The 21,776-nt window shown below is 36.3% G+C and overlaps 1 protein-coding gene across 1 annotated transcript; it reads left to right on the forward strand.

Moving 5' to 3' along the window:
- Nucleotides 1-7,112: 7,112 nt before the first annotated feature.
- LOC120306609 (metalloproteinase inhibitor 1-like) lies at nt 7,113-21,141 on the forward strand. The gene is made up of 5 exons (XM_039340179.1): nt 7,113-7,143; nt 19,094-19,321; nt 19,712-19,800; nt 19,949-20,066; nt 20,937-21,141. Exons 2-5 carry the CDS (start codon nt 19,192-19,194, stop codon nt 21,059-21,061), a joined length of 462 nt encoding a protein of 153 aa, XP_039196113.1. The 5' UTR covers nt 7,113-7,143; nt 19,094-19,191; the 3' UTR covers nt 21,062-21,141.
- The last annotated feature ends 635 nt before the right edge of the window (nt 21,142-21,776 follow it).

A 21,776-nucleotide genomic window follows, 5' to 3' on the forward strand; every position in this document is an offset into this window, starting at 1 on the left:
AATTAAGCTCTTCTCTGTAAACATTAATGGATTAAATATACCAACAAAAAGAGCACAAACGTTTAACAAATTAAGGAAATTGGATGCAGATGTGATATGTCTTCAGGAAGTTCATATAAAAAAGGATTATAGAAAATTACTAGAGAATGTAAAATTAGGAACACTATACATAACCTTAGCACAAAACAAGAAAGGAGGAATTGCTATATATGTCAAAGAAAAAATAAAATCAAAATCAATATATTCGGATGAAGAGGGGAGAATTTTAATGTTGGAAATAGAATTAGAGCAAAAACAAATTTTATTAATGGCAGTATATGCACCAAATAATAATCAACAAGATTTTTTTAAAAAGGTACATAAGAAACTAGTGGATCTGGATTATGAAAATATTTGTATGATTGGGGATCTAAATGCAATAGTTGATGTTAAGAAAGATTATAAGAGTAGTAAAAAGAAGAAAAAGAAGAAAAATATATTACCAAAATCATTCTTTGACATGGTAACAGAACTCAATCTTCAGGATATATGGAGAGAGACACACAGATCAGACAAACAATATACGTTCTATTCGTATCCACATCAGTCTTGGTCTAGGATCGATATGGCCGGGGCAACAACAGATGTACAAAAAGGGATAGAGGAAATTGAAATAGGGCTTAATGATTGGGCGGATCACAACCCAATAATAATAAAATGGAAAGGCCAGAAACAGAGAAAAAGATGGTCAATGAACCAAAGACTATGTAAAGATAAACAATATATACAGATGCTAGAAAAGGAGTTGACATTATTTTTTCAGGTAAATAAAAAGGAAGAGACATCAATACAAAATTTGTGGGATACTACAAAAGCTTACATACGGGGATTGACAATCGCATACAACTCAAAGAAAAATAAAGATAGGAGACTTCAACAAGGGAAATTACAAGAAGAATTAAAAAAAAATAGAAGGTGATCTACAGAAGGACCCACAAAATAAAAAGATAAAAGAAAAATGGAATATTATAAAACACAAGATTAACCTGACAACACAAAAAGAAATGGCACAGAAAATCAGGATGGCAAAACAAAATTACTTTGACAATGCGAATAAAACTGGTCAATGGTTGGCTTATAAATTAAAAAAAGAAAAAGGCAAAAGAACAATACACCAACTACAAGATGAAAGTGGAACAGTACAATATAGACGGGAAGAAAAAAAAATAATACAAAATTTCTTTTCAAAGCTATACCATCAGGAAGATATACCAGATGATAAAGTCAAAAAATATATTGAGGCAGCAAAAATGGGTAAAATTACTGAAGAACAACAGGAAATGTTGAATAGACCAATAACTGCAATAGAATTAGAAATAGCATTGAAAAAAACAAAAAAACAACAAATCACCAGGCCCAGATGGAATTCTGGTCAAGTTTTATAAAAATACACAAGAGTCACTACAATGGATAATGTTGGAGATTTACAATGAGGTGTTGGAAAAGGCGAAGATACTGACAACTTGGACTGAAGCAATCATCACCCTCATTCCTAAGGAAGACTCAGACCTACAACAAATTCAAAATTATAGACCGATTTCTTGACTGAATACAGATTATAAGACATTTACAACAATAATAGCAGAAAGGATAAAGAAAATTTTGAATAATTATATTCACCCAGATCAAAATGGATTTTTACCAGGACGACAAATAAAAAATAACATGAGGATAATACTGAATACTTTAGAATTTTACAAAATCCATCCTGAAAGACAAGCTACGCTGGTTTTTCTTGATGCCCAGAAGGCATTTGATAATTTGAATTGGAATTTTATTATAACACAATTGTACTATATGGATTTTGGGACAAAATTTGGAAAGATGGTTGAGAAAATATATACTAAACAAACAGCTAGGGTAATTATAAATGAGGAAATGACAGAAAAAATTGATATAACCAAAGGAGTAAGACAAGGATGCCCACTTTCTCCTCTTCTATTTATTTTATCATTAGAAATACTTCTTAGAAAAATCAGAGAGGACCAAGAAATAAAGAGTTTAAAAATTAAAAAGGAAGAATATAAGGTCCAGGCCTTTGCTGACGACTTGGTATTTATTTTGGAAGATCCATTAGAAACTGGCTTTAAATTGATTCAAAAAATAGAAGAATTTGGCGAGGTAGCCGGACTTAAGATTAATAGGAATAAATCCAAATTAATAACAAAAAATCTTACAAAGGCAGAAGAAAGGGAATTGGAAGATAAAACAAAGATAAGTATAACCAAGAAAATAAAATACTTAGGGATCTGGCTTACAGCGAAATGCTCCTCGATTAAGGAGGACAATTATGATAAAATACTACACCAGATAAAAAAAGATTTAGAAAATTGGGAAAATTTGCAAATTTCATTTTTAGGGAGGACCGCTACGGTCAAAATGAATGTATTGCCAAAAATATTATTTCTGTTCCAGTTTATTCCAATAAAATTAGGGAAAACATTCTTTCAAGAATTAAATAAATTGATCACTAAATTTATATGGCAAAGGAAAAAACCCAGGATTAAATTAAAACTTTTGCAAGACACGAAAGATAAAGGGGGATTGGCGTTACCAGAGTGGGAAATATACTATCAAGCATCAAGCTTAACTTGGCTAAAAGATTGGATGGATTTGAAAAATATTAGAGTCTTAACAATAGAAGGAAATGATTTGCAAGCAGGGTGGCATGCATTCCTATGGGACGAAAAACATAAAATACACAGATATTTTCAAAGACACATAGTTAGGAATGCATTGCTACAGACTTGGGAAAAAATAAAACAAAAACATTATACAAGAATTCCAATGTGGTTATTCCCAACAGAAGCTCTGAAATACCCAAACCTATGGATATAAATAAGATAATTAGATACAAGGAATTAGTAAATGAACAGGGAAATTTGAAAACAAAACAAGAATTGGAACAAGACATTGGCAGAGAGATTGATTGGTGGACATTTACACAAATTCAGTCTAAATATACAGAGGACAAAAAATTATATGAAATCCAAAAAGAGCCGCAAGAATTGGATAAAATTATACATGGAACAGAAATAAAATTAATTAGCAATTTATACAAATATCTACTGAGATATAAAATGGAAGACGAGGTTGTCAAAGACACAATGATTAGATGGGCAAAAAATTTCGGATATAATATAGAATTGGAGAAATGGGAAAAAATATGGGAAATAAATATAAAATTGACTATGTCGGTGGCATTCAAGGAAAACCAGTTGAAAATGTTTTACAGATGGCATCTTCCACCTGCAAAGCTTGCCAAGATGTTCCAGAATAATTCGCCAACATGTTGGAAATGTAAAAAATACATGGAACATATTATCATCTATGGTGGACATGCCCAGTTGCAAAAAAATACTGGTCTACAATAAGAAAATGGATCCAAGAAATAATAGACCAACCTGTAGACTGGAAACCAGAGATCTTTTTGTTGGGTATTTTAAATAGAAAATATAGTAAAGAAATATGGTACTTAATTTTACATATGATAACGGCGGCAAGAATAGCATATGCACAGTGCTGGAAAAATGAGAATATACCATCAGAGGAAGAAGTAATAAGAAAAATCCTGGACTGTGCTGAGATGGACAAATTAACAAAAGAGATAAAAGAAAAGGAAGACACAGAGTATTATATAGTATGGAACAAGGTGTATGTCTGGTTGGAGACTAGAAATAATAGAGGAGAATAAATATGGAAAGGTCAAAAGTGAAAATATGTGTACAATAATGTATAATAATAATAATATGAATTATTCTAAGAAATAGAACTTGAAGGAAGAAAAATGTAAATAAGAAATAATGGGGCTATAAAGACAAATATTTAAAGAAGAATAAGGGGAAAATGTAAATATTAGATTACTGTTATGTAATTGCTGTAAAAAAAGGAGGAGTATATATTGTGTGTGTATGTGTGTTATGTTTTGCTTTGTTTTGTTTTGTCTTGTTGGTTAAAAATAAAAATTTATAAAAAAAACAAAAAACATTCTAGGTCAGGAACTTGGCCATCTACACCGGCCTGAAGCCTTTGAAGCATAGCCTGAAGATCAACTGTCAAAGATCTTTTAGGTCTTGCCCCTCCCACAGGCTCTGTAGTAACCATTCCTTCTACTTTATCGCCACTCTTCTGCTGCTGCTCTTTTTCTTTGCGTTTATGGGCACCTCGTGTCATCCTTTGATCTTTTATCTCAAGATTCTGTACAGGCAACACCGCTTGTTCCATGACCATCAATGAGGAAGCTCCTGCCATAACAATTATCCTTGTTTGTGGAGGTGAAGACGGTCTTGCCTTTAAAATAGAGTGATAGAAATCTCTTGCCTTTAAAACTGTAGTTAATCTGTAATGTATCCCATCATAATTCACTACTATTCCTCTTGGAATCTCCCATCTGAACTGGATTTGACGACGTTTTAACTCATCAGATAGAAAAGTAAAATCTTTTCTACCTCTTAAAATTTTTGGAGGCATTTCTTTTAAAATTATCACAACTTGAGCTGCAATTTGAAACCTCTTTTTATAAAAACCCTGTATAATTTCATTACGAATAGATCTTCTGGAAAAGTAAATAACCACATCTCTTGGTAAATTTCTCTGTCTGGCAACCCGTGAGTTGACTCTGAAATTTTTTTCTATCTCATTCCCAGCTACTTCTGGTTTCCATCCAAAATTCAAAGCAATATCTCTAACAATAAGCATCTTCAAATCTTCCTGGGAATTTTCTTTCAATCCCCGGATACGCAATGTGAACTCCATTTCTCTGTATTGTGAAATAGTTTGTTCATCCTGTGTAACTTCTATTTTATTCTCTACTTCCTCCATTCTAAATTCCAGTTTTGTTGCATTTTCAGTAATCTCTTCCATTTTATCGTCAATCCTTTCAATATGCAGGGCAAGACCTGAAAACGCAAATAATATGTCTTCTCTGACTTGCTTGTTCTTTTTCTCCAATAATTCTTCTGTAATAGCCCTCTCTGCAATTATAAGATCTTTTACCTCCTCTTTAATATCCAAAGCAGTCATTTTTAAAGCCTCTTGTAAGTCTTTGAGAGAGATTGCAGGAGGAGGAGAGGGTGGGGGTGATTTTGGTTTAGACTGAGAAGCAGGCTGAGTCATTGGGGAGGAGATGGAAGCTTTAGGGACAGAGACCAAACATTTCGAAGCCATTCTGTTAAGTTCAAAGGAGCAAAATTCTTGCCTCTATAATATCACAGTTCTTTAAATAATAATAAAAAGAAAGAAAGAAAGAAGAACAAAATTCTTGCCTCTATATTTAAAACATGAACTTTTAACTTTGTTGCAAAGTCAAACAAGAAAGACAGTCACCATTTTGCTTTCACTTTCCCTTTCTTCAAAAGGGAAAGTAAACAAAAAAAAGGCGGAGAAGATGCTTGCAGGAGTTAAAGTCACAATCAATCTTAAATCCCCTTTCTCCTGGTCTGCTCCGTCTGCATTTGAATACTCACAAGCCTCCAAAAAAAGCAGATGTGGGAGTGGCGCCTTGCTTCATCCCAGAACTTCGGGACAAAGACGTCCTGGAGTGCGGAGTTGGCTCAGGCTCCGAGGGAGCTCTACCCTCCAATCCCCGAAATTATAGGGAACCAGGGGAGTTCTTACCTCTATCTGAGCAGCTCTTCTCTTCCCTTTCTCCCAGGGAAGAGATTCAAGCCGCAGGACAGCTGATTGTCAAAGTCCCGCGGCTTTTACACAACCCAGGAACAGGCTGCTTTGTGAAAAGCAGCCATCGTAGCTGCTTGATCCACCGGAAGTCCATTATTTATTATTAATGTTAGTACTATTTATGGATCATCGCACAGTCAGCCAGATGTTCAGACTGGATTTGGCATTTTGTCTATTATTATTATTATTATTATTAGTATTATTACTATTATTACTATTATTACTATTATTATATTGTAAAAAGTGATGGCTATTGCTGGTCTATGATCATAATAAAGTTATTCTTCCTCCAAGTGCTACATAGCCTTTATATACATTATATATACATTACATTGCCTTTATATGAGAAATACTGATGGAAGGCCTTGTGCCTATATACGCTATGAATGAGTCTTGATATACTTTCATGGGGTCCAATAAGGAAAAATAATATTTCCTGAGCAGTTAATGTCATGTTTAGGTCATGAGTATATTTGACATTTCTTAACACTTGAAACCACTGAGTCTCCAAAACTAGATAGTCCAATTCTTCATACCAAAATTCAGATATATAGCTAATACTTCCATCTTACGTTTAAATTTTTGATAAAAATGAATTGTTGGTTCAACCACTGCATTTCTTAAGGCTCCTAAATTTGCAGGTGGCTGTTAGAAGATCTGGGCCATACTCTTCAATGCTTATATTTCAACGGCATATCTAGCCAAGCAAAGATTGTAGATAATACTCAACACAGACTCTCTCAAAGAGTTAAAATATTTGAAATCAACTGAGTTTGATCTCTTATTTAGGCCAAGATTTCTAACAAGACATCTTCTTTGTCATTTTCAAATCTGGTTATTCTTAACTTCAGTTTCTCATAAGATTTGCGATTAAAGCATAACTGCTCGTCTGTTAATAAAGAAATAGTTTTGGCAGCCAAGATCCCTACATCATGAAGTCTGCAAAAGCCTTGGACAGTTATTTTTTCGAATGAAGATATATATACGTGTCCCAGGATAATGTTGTAGGATCTCACCTGGGTCAGTCACTGGGAGCAGAGGGTTAATCTTTCAAGCTTTTGGACTCAGGGAACTTCTCTCTAGCAGAGATATTTTTTCCTCATCCTCCCCCCACCCCAATAGTTACTGAAAAGAAGAACTGATGCCAGAAACAGAAATGGCTGATTTTTATGGTCAGATAAGGTAAGATATGCTGTGTCCAAACCTCTCTTCCAGAAATCTAATCTATTCAGCAAACCAAATGGGGACATATTATGCTGCCAGTTCTTTGAGAAATCAAGTGTGGCTAGTTTGAATGGCAACTATTAACATGAAGGCAAGAGAAAATTTGGGAGAAGGGGTGAGGGGAAGCTTTAAATACCAGGAGAATACACTAGGGAACAAAGTTTGCCTCTGGAGAAGGACCCAGGAGCAACAGAGAATAAGGTGAGGAAAAAACAGCCAATTTCTTTTGTAGCAAACTCTCTAGGGGTGCCAGTTTGGTGTAGTGGGTGAGGCAGGTAGCCTAGGAACTTCTAGTCAGGCATAAAAGTAGCTGATGACATATGCCATTCACTCAGTTTCAGTCTTAAGAAAGGAAGTGTATTGTCTCCAATGTTGTTGTTGTTGTTAATTGCGAAGTCATGTCCGACCCATCGCGACCCCATGGACAACGTTCCTCCAGGTCTTCCTGTCTTCTACCATCTTCTGGAGTCCATTTAAGTTCACACCTACTGCTTCAATGACTCCATCCAGCCATCTCATTCTGTGTCGTCCCCTTCTTCTATTGCCCTCAATCTTTCCCAGCATTAGGCCCTTTTCCAGTGAGTCCTTCCTTCTCATTAGGTGGCCAAAGTATTTGAGTTTCAACTTCAGGATCTGGCCTTCTAAAGAGCAGTCGGGGTTGATCTCTTCTAGGACTGACCGGTTTGAACGCCTTGCAGTCCAAGGGACTCGCAGGAGTCTTCTCCAGCACCATAATTCAAAGGCCTCAATTCTTTTGCACTCAGCCTTTCTTATGGTCCAACTTTCACAGCCATACATTGCAACTGGGAAAACCATGGCCTGGACTATACGCACTTTTGTTGGCAGGGTGATGTCTCTGCTTTTTAGAATGCTGTTTAGATTTGCCATAGCTTTCCTCCCCAGGAGCAAGCGTCTTTTAATTTCTTGGCTGCAATCCCCATCTGAGGTGATCTTTGAGCCCAGAAAAATAAAATCTGTCACTACCTCCATTTCTTCCCCATCTATTTGCCAGGAATTGAGAGGACCGGATGCCATGATTTTGGTTTTCTTAATGTTGAGTTTCAAGCCAACTTTTGCACTCTCCTTCTTCACCCGCATCAAGAGGCTCTTTAGTTCCTCTTCACTTTCTTCCATTAGAGTGGTATCATCTGCATATCATACAGCCTTGCCGGACTCCTTTTCCAATTTTGAACCAATCAGTGGTTCCGTGTCCAGTTCTCACTGTTGCTTCTTGACCCGCATATAAGTTTCTCAAGAGACAAATGAGATGGTCTGGTACTCCCATCTCTTTAAGAACTTGCCACAATTTGTTGTGATCCACACAATCAAAGGCTTTAGCATAGTCAATGAAGCAGAAGTAGATGTTTTTCTGGAACTCCCTAGCTTTCTCCATGATCCAGCATATGTTGGCAATTTGATCTCTAGTTCCTCTGCCTCTTTGAAATCCTGCCTGTACTTCTGGTAGTTCTCGATCCACATACTGCTGGAGTCTAGCTTGTAGGATTTTAAGCATAACTTTACTAGCATGTGAAATGAGTGCAATGGTGCGATAGTTTGAACATTCTTTGGCATTGCCTTTCTTTGGAATTGGAATGTAAACTGACCTTTTCCAATCCTGTGGCCACTGTTGAGTTTTCCAAATTTGCTGGCAAATTGAGTGTAGCACTTTTACTGCATTGTCTTCTAAGATTTTGAATAGCTCAGCTGGAATACTGTCACCTCCACTAGCTTTGTTGTTGCTCAGATTTTCTTTTTTTTTTTTTTTATTGAAATTTTTCAAAAGTTTTACAAATAAAAATCCACCCCCCCTCCCCAACCACCCCACCCCCCCCCGACTTCCCAGAACTGAATATAGGATTATTTAACAAATATTTTAAAAATAACATTTGCAATTTATAAAATAATTAATAATAATAATAAAAATCACAATAATAATATATATAATAATAATATAGATAACATAAACTTTAAAATGAATAATATATACTAAAAAAGAAAAAAGAAAAAAAAAAAAAAAAAATAAAAAGAGAAAAGAGAGAGAGAAAGAAGAAAGAAGAAAGTAGACGAAGAATAAAGCATATATATATATATAAAAAAAAAATATATGAATAATAATACATAAAAAATGTATATATATAAAAAAAGAAAAAGAAGAAAGAAAGAAAGAAAAAACAATCATTACAAATTATAAAAAGGCTAAATAATATTTTTCCATATCCAAATTATGTTGTATAAAATTTATCCATTTTTCCCATACCGCAAAAATTTTTCTTGAGATTGCTCCTTTAAGAAAGCCGAAATCTTTGCCATTTCTGCCAAATACGAAACTTTATGAAACCATTCTTGTAAAGTAGGCAAAGATTCCTTCTTCCAATATTGTCCTATTAACAACCTAGCGGCTGTAATCAAATTTAACATCAATATAACCTCCTTAGCATCACAGTCAATAACAATACCTAGTAAAAATAATTGCGGAGTAAATTTTACCCTCCTTTTAAAAATTCTTTGAATATTCCACCATATCTTAATCCAAAAAGCTTTTATATGCTTACACGTCCACCAAATATGGTAATAGGTAGCATCCAAATATCCACATCTCCAGCATTTCGGCTGTAGATTAGGGTACATAATGGACATTTTCTTTGGGTCAAGGTGCCATCTATAAAACATCTTATAAAAATTCTCTCTTAAATTTTGCGCTTGTGTGAATTTAACATTTCTTATCCAAATAAGTTCCCAAGTATCCATTGAAATCGTTTCACCAATATTCTGTGCCCATTTAATCATACAATCTTTAACTAGTTCAAGTTCTGAATCTAATTCCACTAAAACCCCATAAACTCTCTTAATATGGGTTGGCCTTTGATCTCTTACTTGTTTTAAAAAAATTTCATCTTCTCTAAGCCAGCCCATTTTACAATCCATCTTCCATCTATCCACTATTTGTCTATATTGGAACCATGAATAAGTTAAGTTTTCATGTGTTAATTCTTCCAAAGATTTTAACTGCCAGTCTTGGCCATCCCATCTTAATAACTGTACGTAAGAGACCTTGTCCATATTTACCCCTTTCCTTATACCTTCTATGGCATGCCGAGGTATAGCCCATAATGGTATTTTGAAGTCACTTTTATAATACTTTCTCCACACTCTTAGCAAAGAGTTTCTTATAATATGAGACTTAAAAACCCAATCCACTTTTTTATTAAATATTAAATAGGCATGCCATCCAAAAAATAGGTCCCAGCCTTCCAAATGAAGTATTTCTGTATTTGTTAAATTCACCCAGTCGCTAATCAATGTCAATACTACAGCATCATAATACAATTTCATATTTGGTACCTTGAGTCCACCTCTCTCACGAAAATCTTGCATTATTTTAAGTTTCACCCTTGGTTTTTTCCCTGCCCAAACAAATTTATTAATACCTTTTTGCCATTCATCTAAATTACGTTCGTTCTTTAAGATAGGTAACATTTGAAACAAAAAAATAAACTTTGGCAGGACATTCATTTTAATAACTGCAATTCTGCCCATAAGGGATAACTGTAAATTATTCCAGTTTTTTAAATCCTTCTGTACCTCCATCCACAGCTTTTCATAATTATTTTTATACAATTTTACATTAGAAGCAGATAATGTAACCCCCAAATATTTTACCTTATCAACAATTTCAAAGTCTGTTAAGTTAACTAAAGCCTGTTTATCACCATTAGTCATATTTTTAGCTAATATTTTGGTCTTATTATTATTAATTTTAAAGCCAGAAACACGTCCATATTGTTGAATCAATTGTAATAATTTCACCACCGAAGAAACAGGTTGAGACAAAGTAACAACCAAGTCATCTGCAAAGGCTCTTAATTTATATTCTTTTTTATTAATTTCTATTCCTTTTATTTCTTGAGACTCCCGAATTTTAATCAACAAAATTTCCAGTGTTAAAACAAACAATAACGGAGACAACGGGCATCCCTGTCTTGTTCCTTTTTCTATTACAAAAGCCTCTGACAAACCCCCATTTACAATAATTTGAGCAGTCTGTTTTTGATATATATTGGATAATACTTGTAATATATTTTGTCCAAAATTCATCTCCTTGATTAAACACAGCATAAACTGCCAATTCACTTGATCAAAGGCTTTTTCAGCATCCAAAAATATCAGGCCTGCAGAGACTTGGTTATTCTTTTCTAAATACTCTAATAAATTAATAATTTGTCTAACGTTATTCTTCATATACCTTCCAGTTATAAAACCCGATTGATCCCTATGTATAAACTGCTGCAAGATCCCCATAAGCCTGTTAGCTAAAATTTTTGCAAAAATTTTATAATCCACATTTAAAAGAGATATAGGCCTATAATTTTTAGGCAAAGTAAGATCTTGACTATCTTTTGGAATCAATGATATAAATGCATTACGCCAGGATGGAGGGATCTCTAACCCCTGTAATAAATTATTAAACAGTTCACACAACGGTTGAGTCATCTCTTCTACTAAAGCTTTATAATAAATAGATGTCAACCCATCCGTACCCGGCGCTTTGCCCAATTTCAATTGTTTAATAGCTGTAACAATTTCTTCCTTAGTAATTAAACCGTTAATCTTTTTTTCCTGATCTTCTGTTAATTTAGGAAAGTTAACTTTGCCTAAATAATTATTTATATCTGTAATTTGAATATTAGTACCCTTATATAATTTTTGATAGTATTCTAAAAAAGATTTCTTAATCAATTCTTTCTGATAAACCAATTTACCATTATAATTTATTTTATCTATATTCCTCTGTTTCTGTTTTTTTCTTAACTGATAAGCCAACCATCTCCCTGGTTTATTAGCATTACAAAATGTATTTTGTTTCATAAATAGCAAATTAGTTGCAGCTTGATCAGCCATCAGCATGTTAAATTGTGTTTTTAACAATTTTAAAGCTCCTTTAACCTTTTCATCTAAGGGATTTGAAATTAAAAGTTTCTCTTTTAATTTAATCTCCTCTTCCAAGTCTTTCCGTTTCTGAGTCTGTTTCTGTCTATGCAAATTATTCATTTTTATCAAAATACCACGCATAAAAGCTTTACTTGCATCCCAGACCATTGACATTGATGTTCCCTTGTTCATATTTAAAGTAAAATATTCCTTTAAACATTCCTTTAATTTATGAACATTTTTTTCTTGTTTAAATAAATTCTCATTCACCCTCCAGGATCTCCTATCTTCCTTCTCTACAAACAGTTCCATCCAAACTGGACTATGATCGGACAATGTCCTAGGAAAAATTTTTACATTCTTCACCCTGTTGTATAAATCTGTTGTGATCAAAAAGAAGTCAATTCTAGAGAAAGATTGGTGTCTATCTGAGAAAAACGTAAAATCCTTTTCTTCTTGATTACGTTCACGCCAATAGTCTCTCAATTCCCAATCTTCTTTCATATCAAAAAAGGCTTTAGGTAATTTAGCCTGTTTAAAAAAGGTAGAAGAGCCTTTTTTGTCCATTTGTATATCTAAAACACCATTCCAGTCTCCCATTAAAATCACAGATCTATAGTCCAACAAAGTTATTTTCTGATGTAGTAACCTATAAAATTGCTCCTGTTGCTGGTTTGGTGCATACAACCCCACAATAAGAATTTTCTTGCCATATAAACCAAGTTCAAGCATAACATATCTTCCGTAAGGGTCTGATTCTAACAAGGTAGCGGATAAATTCTGTTTAACATAGATTACCACACCCCCTTTCTTCCCAGGGGCGGGAGATACAAAATGAGATCCCAAGCGAGGATTATTTAAATATTTTTGATCTTTAGCTGTAATATGAGTTTCTTGCAAGCAAATAATATCATTGTTGTGTTGTTTCAAATAGTGGTAAATTTTTTTTCTCTTTTGAGGAATGTTTAATCCATTAACATTCCAGGACAGGAGCTTTGCCATCTCCCTTGGCCTTCAGCCTGGAGAAGATCCGCTCAAATTCTGCTGCTGATGAATATGTAGCAGAGCTTTTGGGTCTTGCTCCTCCCACCGGCACTGAAGCAATTTGCTGAGTAGATTCTTCAATTTCTTTTTCTTTTTCTTTTTTCTGTTGTTCTTTTTCTTTACGTTTATGTGCTGCACGGGTCATTCTCTGTTCTTTAACCTCTGGTTGAGACATCCATACCACCTGTCCAGCAGTCATCATCCCTGTACCTTCAGATTTCTGTTCCATCTCTTTGTCACTCAAGACTTTATGCATCATGGGCAAAGGAGAGCCTGCTCCCAGGACCGTTTTATAAAATTCCTTAGCTTTAGCAACTGTATTAAGTCTATAACGTGTCCCCGCATGGCTCAAAACAATGCCCATCGGAATCTCCCATCTAAATGGCATTTGTCTTGCTTTAAGTTCATTTACTAAAAAAGCAAAATCTTTTCTGCTTCTTAAAATTTTAGGTGGAATTTCCTTTAAAATAATAATATCTTGGGCAGCAATCTGAAATCTTTTATTATAAAAAGTTTGTAGAATCTGATTTCGCAAAGACTTCTTAGCAAAATATATCACCACATCTCTAGGCAAATTCCTCTGTTTTGCAATCCAAGAATTAACTCTATAAATTCTTTCCACATCCCCACGTAACTCTTCTTTATCAATATTCAAAATAACAGCCAAGTCATTAATCACCATTTCCATCAAATCTTGAGTTTTATCTTCTTTCAGACCCCTTATTCTCAAAGCATATTCCATCTGTCTATACTGGAACATAAGAATATCATCTTGTGAAGTCTCCACTTTTTTCTCCATATCTTGAAATTTATAATCCAAAAGTTCAACTGTTTCTTCAATTTCCTCTACTCTGGAGTCCAGCTTCACAACCACTGAGGCCATTCCAGATAGAGCTAGAAGTATATCATCCCTCAAAATAGCATTATTCTGTTCTAAAAGCTCCTTCATCTCTTTCTTCATTTCCTCCTTAGTTTCAGATTTATTCTGGTCCAAAAGTTGTTTCATTTCCTCCCTAAACTGTGAGACAGCACTTACCATTATTTCTTTAATGTCTTGTGCTGATGTGCCAGATGGGGGAGGTGAAGGTGGAGTGGATTTAGGTTGCTGCACTGAGGGTATTATTTTAAGTTGTTGTTGCACAGTAGAAGTAGCAGGAGAAGAAGTTACTTTAGAAGCTGCAGTAGCTGGTTGTCGTTTTGAAGCCATTTTAATTTATCTTCCTTTCTTCTTAAAAATACCGATAAAAATAAGTAATCCAAAAAAAAAATTAAAAATAAGATAAAATAGAATAAAATAAGATCAATCTAAAAGTCCCCAAGAATAAAAAAGTAAAAAAAGTAAAAAAAAAGCAGTATTAAACAACAATTCAGCCGATCCGTCTTTTAAAGGAAAAAAAAACTTTCAAAACGCCATTTTACTTTCACTCTCACTTTTCCGCCCGAAAAAAAAGAGAAAGCTTAAAAAAATAAAAAAAAATCAGCATATACTAAATAAACTAAATAAACTAAAAAAAAATAAAATGAAGCTAAACTATAAATAAAATCCTTTAAACAGTTCTGTCCGGTTTAAGATTACTCACGGTTTCTTTAAGTACGGAGATGGTAGCGGCGTCTCGCTTTGTTTCCGAAGAAACAAAGACAGCTGAGAGGCGGAGAAGGCAATGAACTCCGAGGGAACCCTCTTTCTACCCCCCTAAAAATAAAAATCCAGGGAGAGTTAAGAGGTTCTACCTCTATTCATGCGATCTCTGCCCCTTCCCTTCGCCCGGGAAGGGGATTGCGAGCCGCGGGCCAGCTGGTAAACGCTGTGCTCCGCGGATCTGACACCTTCTCAGGAGGACGGCTACAAAGTAGCCGCCATCTCCACCGCTTTAACCACCGGAAGTCCGTTGCTCAGATTTTCTAAGGCCCATTTCACTTCACATTCTAGGATGTCTGGTTCGAGGTCAGTGACCATCTCATTGTGGTTATCTGGGATGTTAAGCTCATTCTTGTATAGTTCTTCTGTGTAGTTTTGCCATCTCTTTTTAATCTCTTCTGCCTCTGTTAGGTCTCTGCCATTTTGGTCCTTTATCATGCCCATCTTTGCATGAAACGTTCCCTTCATATCTCCAATTTTCTTGAAGAGATCTCTGGTCCTCCCTATTCTGTTGTTTTCTTCTATTTCTTTGCACTGTTCATTTAAGAAGGCATTCTTATCTCTTCTAGCTACTCTCTGGAATTCTGCATTCAATTGGGTGTATCTTTCTCTTTCTCCCTTGCCTTTCGCTTCCCTTCTTTCCTCAGCTATTTGCAAAGCTTCCTCAGACAGCCATTTTGCTTTCTTGCATTTCTTTTTCTTTGGGATGGTTTTAGTTGCTACCTCTTGTACAATGTTGCGAACTTCCATCCATAGTTCTTCAGGCACTCTGTCTATCAGATCTAATTCCTTAAATCTATTTGTCACCTCTACTGTATATTCATCAGGAATATGATTTAGTTCATACCTGAGTGGCCTAGTGCTTTTCCCTACTTTTTTCAATTTAAGCCTAAATTTTGCAACGAGAAGCTCATGATCTGAGCCACAGTCAGCTCCTGGTCTTGTTTTTACTGACTGTATAGAGCTTCTCCATCTTTGGCTGCAGAGCACATAGTCAATCTGATTTCTATGTTGACTGTCTGGTGATGTCCATGTGTAGAGCCGTCTCTTGGGTTGTTGGAAAAGAGTGTTTGTTATGACCATCGTATTCTCTTGACAAAATTCTATTAGCCTGTGCCCTGCTTCATTTTGTACTCCAAGGCCAAACTTGCCTGTTATTCCGGTTATCTTTTGGCTTCCTACCTTAGCATTCCAATCCCCCATGATGATAAGGACATCATTTTTTGGTGTTAATTCTATAAGGTGCTGTAGGGCTTCATAGAACCGGTCAATTTCATCCTCTTCAGCACCAGTGGTTGGGGCATAGATTTGGACTACTGTGATATTGAATGGTTTGCCTTGGATTCGAATTGAGATCATTCTGTCATTTTGGGGATTGTATCCCAGTATTGCTTTTCCTATTCTTTTATTGACTATGAAGGCTACTCCATTTCTTCTGAGGGATTCTTGCCCACAGTAGTATACCTGATGGTCATCTGAGTTAAATTCACCCATTCCTGTCCATTTTAGTTCGCTGATTCCTAAGATGTCGATGTTCAGTCTTGTCATCTCTTTTTTGACTACGTCTAGCTTGCCTTGATTCATGGATCTTACATTCCAGGTTCCTATGGAGAAAAAATCTTTACAGCATCGGACTTTCCTTTCACCACCAGATATATCCACAGCTGAGCGTCCTTTCGGCTTTGGCCCAGTCGCTTCATTCTTTCTGGCGCTACTAGTACTAGCCCTCTGCTCTTCCCCAGTAGCATATTGGACACCTTCTGACCTGAGGGGCTCATCTTCCAGGGTCATATCTTTTTGCCTTTTAGTACTGTCCATAGGGTTTTCATGGCAAAGATACTGGAGTGGTTTGCCATTTCCTTCTCCAGTGGATCACATTTTGTCAGAACTCTCTGCTATACCCTGTCCATCTTGGGTGGCCCTGCATGGCATAGCTTTTAGCTTCATTGAGTTACGCAAGCCCCTTCGCCATGACAAGGCAGTAATCCATAAAGGGGTATGTTGTATCACATACAATGCATTCAGAAAGCATCCATACCCCCTTCACTTTTGTCAATTTTGTTATGCTGCAGCCTGATTCTACAGTTGACATTCATTTTTTCCCATTAATCTACACACAGTACCCAATAATGACAAAGTAAAAATATAGTCTTAGAAATGTCTGTAAATTTATTAAAAAGAAAAAAGCTGAAATATCACATTGGCTTAAGTATTCAGACCCTTTGCAAAAAGACTTGAAATTTAGCTCAGGTTCCTCCCATTTCTCTTGATCATTGCTGACACATTTCTATACCTTGATTAAAGTCCACCTGTGGTAAATTATATTGCTTGGACATGATTTGGAAAGGCACATACCTCTATAGCAGGCTTCACAGCTGACAATGCATACTGAAGCAGAGCAAAAATCTTAGGTCAAAGGAACTGCCTGCAGAGCTCAGAGACAAGATTATTGCATGGCATAGATCTGGAGAAGGCTATAATAAAATTTCTGCTGCACTGAAAGTTCCTAAGAGCACAGTGGCCTCCATAATTCTCAAATGGAAGAAGTTTGGCTAAACTTCCAAGAGCTGGTCTCCTGGTCAAACTGAGCAATCGGGAGAGAAAACCCAATGGTCTCTCTGACTGAGCTCCAGAGTTCCTGTGTGGAGATGGGACATCACTGCAGCCCACCATCAATTGGAGCTTTCTGGCAGAGTGGCTAGATGGAAGCCTCTCCTCAATGCAAAACACATAAAAGCCCATTTGGAGTTTTCAAAAAAGCACCCGAAGGACTCTCAGACTGTGAGGAACAAGATTCTCTGGTCCGATACAACCAAGATTGAACTGTTTGGTCTCAATTCTAAATGTTATGTCTGGAGGAAACCAGGCACTGCTCATCACCTGCCCAATACCATCCCAACTGTGAAGCATGGTGGTGGCAGCATCATGCTGTGGGGGTGTTTTTCAGCAGCAAGGACTGGGAGACTGGTCAGGGTTTGGGGAAAGCTGAATGGAGCAAAGTAAAGGGATATCCTCAATGAAAATCTATTCCACATCACTCAGGACCTCAGACTGAGCCAAAGGTTCACTTTACAACATGACAACAATCCTAAGCAAACAGCCAAGACAACCCAGGAGTGGATTAGGGACAACTTTGTCAATGTCTTGGAGTGGCCCAGCCAGAGCCCTGACTTGAACCCTATTGAACATCTCTGAAGGGACCTGAAAATGTCTGTCCACTGACGTATGAGAGGATTTGCAAGGAAGAATGGCAGAATATCCCCCAATCCAGGTGTGCCAAGATTGTTGCATTATACCCAGAAAGACTTGAGGCTGTAATTGCTGCCAAAAAGGTACTGAGTAAAGGATCTGAATACTTATGCCAATGTGATATTTCAGATTTTTCTTTTTAATAAATTTACAGACATTTCTAAAATTCTCTTTTCAATTTGTCGTTATGGGTACTGAGTGTAGATTAATGAGAAAAAAATGAATTTCAACAACTGTAGAATCAGGCTGCAGCATAACAAAATTGATAAAAGTGAAGGGGGTCTGAATAGTTTCTGAATGCACTGTATATACAAATGATCAACCAGCCGATCAACCATCCTCTAAATGGATATGTGCCCCGAAGTCATTGATTTAGATCTAGGAAGAGTTTTGTGGCCAGAACAAATATTCTTGAAGGCACCCAGGAGAAAAACCAAATTAGAAGATGGAGGAGAGAATTTACAGAACAAGAAATAATCCCAGAAGAGAACATGACTGAGGGATTTGATATCTTCTATGTTACTTGGAAGACATTGAACAGAATGAGGGTGGGATGCCTAAATGTAAGACCAATATGCTCAAATGGGGATTGCAGTAGGATAAGAACACACAGTGTAAATATGGGAGACAAGAGGCAGGCCCATTTGTTAGTCTGACGATTACTACCAATAGAGTGCACAAAAAGTGATTTGTTTTCAGCCAGTAATAAAGCTAAAAAGATGGCCTCATTTTGGCAGTTTAAGGTTTGATCTGGACATGAATGAATGAATGAATGAATGAATGAATGAATGAATGAATGAATGAATGAAATAATACCTAGGAAGAAGTCCATAGCAAAATATTTCTGGGAAAGGTTATCAAGAAAATGCATGGAATTGAACATGCAGACACCAGAAGGCATGATTTGAAACTTACAAAAATAAAATACCTGTATCTAGATAATCATTCTTATTGTAAGGTCTTCCTTCATGCTGTAGCCCCATCTCCATTTAGAAGATGACTGTCTTTCCTGGGCTGGCATAGGAACCTCTGATTTTGTTGAGAATTGATGTTTCTTTGAGCCTAACTTGTTATACATTTCTTCTTTATAACTCAGACTTGGTCTTTTGGCTCTGCTTTGTTCCTATAGAGAGTGATCACCCATAGGAACAAAGCTTTAAATCTGAATTTCTCCCATATGATGAAACACCCATGATCCTTCCTTTTATATCAGTACTTGAATCATCCTGTTCTAAGATCAATTATAGGACAATTTTGAACTAGGAGTCACAATTTGTGTTTAATCTACAGCTGGTGCTTCGCATTCAACGCTCTTCCAGAAAGACTGCTGCAGAAAGGAAACATTACTTACCTCTGTGCTAAGTGAGTGACTTCATAAAAAGCAAGAAATGGATACTACAAAACCACATGGATTTTTCCTAGCCAGCTTCCTTGTCCTCATGTTTTTGGGGGATCTCACAGAGAGCTGCATATGTGTAGAAAAATCTCTCCGGGAAGCATGTTGCTCAGCTGGCTTTGGTGAGTATAGAAAATTAATATATTTCTCCCTTCCATCTCTTACCACTCCTCTACTTTGTAGGTTTTGCTGCCAGCATTAATCATTCCAGTTGCAGCAAAATTATTCCTATGTCATGAAAGCTGAATATATTACTTATTTCATAAGCGTCTGTAAATTAGACTAACCAGCACCACTGAATTTGCTCTGTACTGAGAATCTGAAGATACCTCTTACTACACGGGTATCAAACTTGTCACGTCATGTGACGTGTCACAATGTATTGTGACTTTTTTTCGCATTACTGGAGCTGGGGTGGGCGCGATCTCCACATGATGCAATCTGCCTGTGGGCCGGCAGTTTGACACCCCTGTCTTACTAGAAAATCTCTTTCTCTTTTGTTATCTCTCTAGTGATGAGGGCCAAATTTATGAGTGTCATGCTGGATCCTAAATCTCCATCATATTTTCCCAAAAATATCTATACTATTCAGCCCATTAAGGTAAGCCCCTCCTCCTCCTGAAACATTATCAGGAACAGCAAGTTTGCAGGCATCCAATCTTTTGTAAAGGAATATTATTCCTCTCATGACAAATTCTCCTGATCTACTCTTGCCTTTATCATATACTGAATTATCTTTTTTTCTGAAGGTATTCAAGGGTCCAGAGGAACTAAGAAGAGCACAGTTCCTCTACAGCCCAATCTCACGTGAATACTATGGATATGTACACAAAGGCCCTCTCAAAGGAGATGACTATGTATTTTCAGGTAGAGAATAGCAATTATCTAGTAACAACACAATTAATACATAGATAAATTAAACAGAATGGCACATTGCAAACCAATATTTTCAACATTACCATTATTCCTAGTTGATATTATTTCTTGGTTACTTTCCGTCTTATTTTTGGAGGGATAAGCCGATATCGGTGAGGTATTGTCAGTTCCCATAGACATAGGATGCTTGCTTTACAAGACTATAAATTTGGTGAGAAAAGGGAATGCAGTAGTGCAGTGGCTTAATGACACTGGAACTGCTGGCCAGAAATGGTCTGCACTCCGGTGGTTTGAGCCTGGCTCCTTGAGACAGATTGAGATCCCATAACTAGATTGCGAGCTCCTGCCCATTCAGCAGTTTCAAAGCATACAATATTACAAGTAGATAAATGGGTACCACTTCAGTGGGAAAGCTGCATTCGTGTGTGCAAAGAGTCGAAGCCGGTGTTGGACCTGCCCAGATGTGACGCATCACGACATGAGATGAGGCGAAGTGAGACCAGCGGATGCATCCGGATGAGCCAGCAAACTGATCAGTGCTAGTTAGCTGGTGTAAAGCTAGTTTGCCCCCAAGGTGTACCAAGGATATGCACTCAAGCATTGAATAGATGAACTAGCAATCTAAACTGCCAAGACTACATTGGGTCTAGCATGTGTAGATTTCCCTGATATTGTATGCCATAGGCTAAACAAATAATAAATGTTGAGAAAAGGAGAAAGCTGGCTTAAATGGAACTGACATTATTCCTTACTTAATATGTAGAGCAAACATCCAAAAATTTTCGAGGGTTAAGGTTAGGGATGTCAACAAACCTTTACAGTTACATATTGACACCACCTTTACCTTTTTTATTTCAAAAGGGTCAATTTTTGACAATCGCTCTATAATCTCAATGTGCAATTTTGCAAAACCATGGAATAAAGTAAATTCTAAAAAGAAAAAAAAACTGAACAAGGACTGCAGTACAAGTTGTGCAAACTTATAAACTTCATGGCCTTCACTGTCAACGTACAAATGCATGGAGGAAGACAATAAACCAGATGAAAGCAAATGTTCAAAACAAGATAGGCGGCAAATAAATCTAATAAATGAAATGAAAAAAAATATTGATTTAAGAGTGTCATTTATTTATCAGATATATATGTCCTTAATGTCGCTCCAGCTTCTTATATACAAATGATAAAACATCCAGAGTAAATATTATTCATAAGACAGGTAAACAAACAAACACTGTACAATTTACTCTCTTAAAAACAGTTTTCTGAAATACAGTAATACTGTGATAACTTCCCAACAACTCACAAGTTAATTGAATAGCAAGGTGCCATTCAATTATGGAACAGCTCAGTTTTATCACTTTCTGCAAGGGTTAAGTAGGAGAAACCATCTTTTCACCAAAGGGAAGCTGTTCCCTAGGATTGGTGCTGTGATGGAAAGACATAATCTCCTAATCTCCCCTCAGTCCCATTTACTTCATAGAAATCTGGGATTGCTGTGATTATGATCTATGTATTGTAGATGTCAATCCTGGTTGGAGAAGCTGGTCCTAAAGACAATGTAGTGCAAGCCATGTGGGGCTTTATTAGACAAAACCAACCCTTGGATTTTCACTCAGAAAATTATTAGTGTTAAATCCGTAGTTCGCATGCGAATGATGAAGACACATGGTGACAACTAACAATGCTTTATTCTCCTACTCC

This window comes from Crotalus tigris, unplaced genomic scaffold (genome assembly GCF_016545835.1).
Source record: "Crotalus tigris isolate CLP2741 ecotype Arizona unplaced genomic scaffold, ASM1654583v1 scf7180000017742.2353718, whole genome shotgun sequence".
Classification (NCBI taxonomy): domain Eukaryota; kingdom Metazoa; phylum Chordata; class Lepidosauria; order Squamata; family Viperidae; genus Crotalus; species Crotalus tigris.

Coding starts and splice junctions, on each gene's coding strand:
- LOC120306609 (XM_039340179.1), top strand. CDS start 19,192: ATGGATACTACAAAACCACATGGATTTTTCCTAGCCAGCTTCCTTGTC. Junction 19,322..19,711: donor ATGTTGCTCAGCTGGCTTTG/GTGAGTATAGAA, acceptor TTATCTCTCTAG/TGATGAGGGCCAAATTTATG. Junction 19,801..19,948: donor ATACTATTCAGCCCATTAAG/GTAAGCCCCTCC, acceptor TTTTTTCTGAAG/GTATTCAAGGGTCCAGAGGA.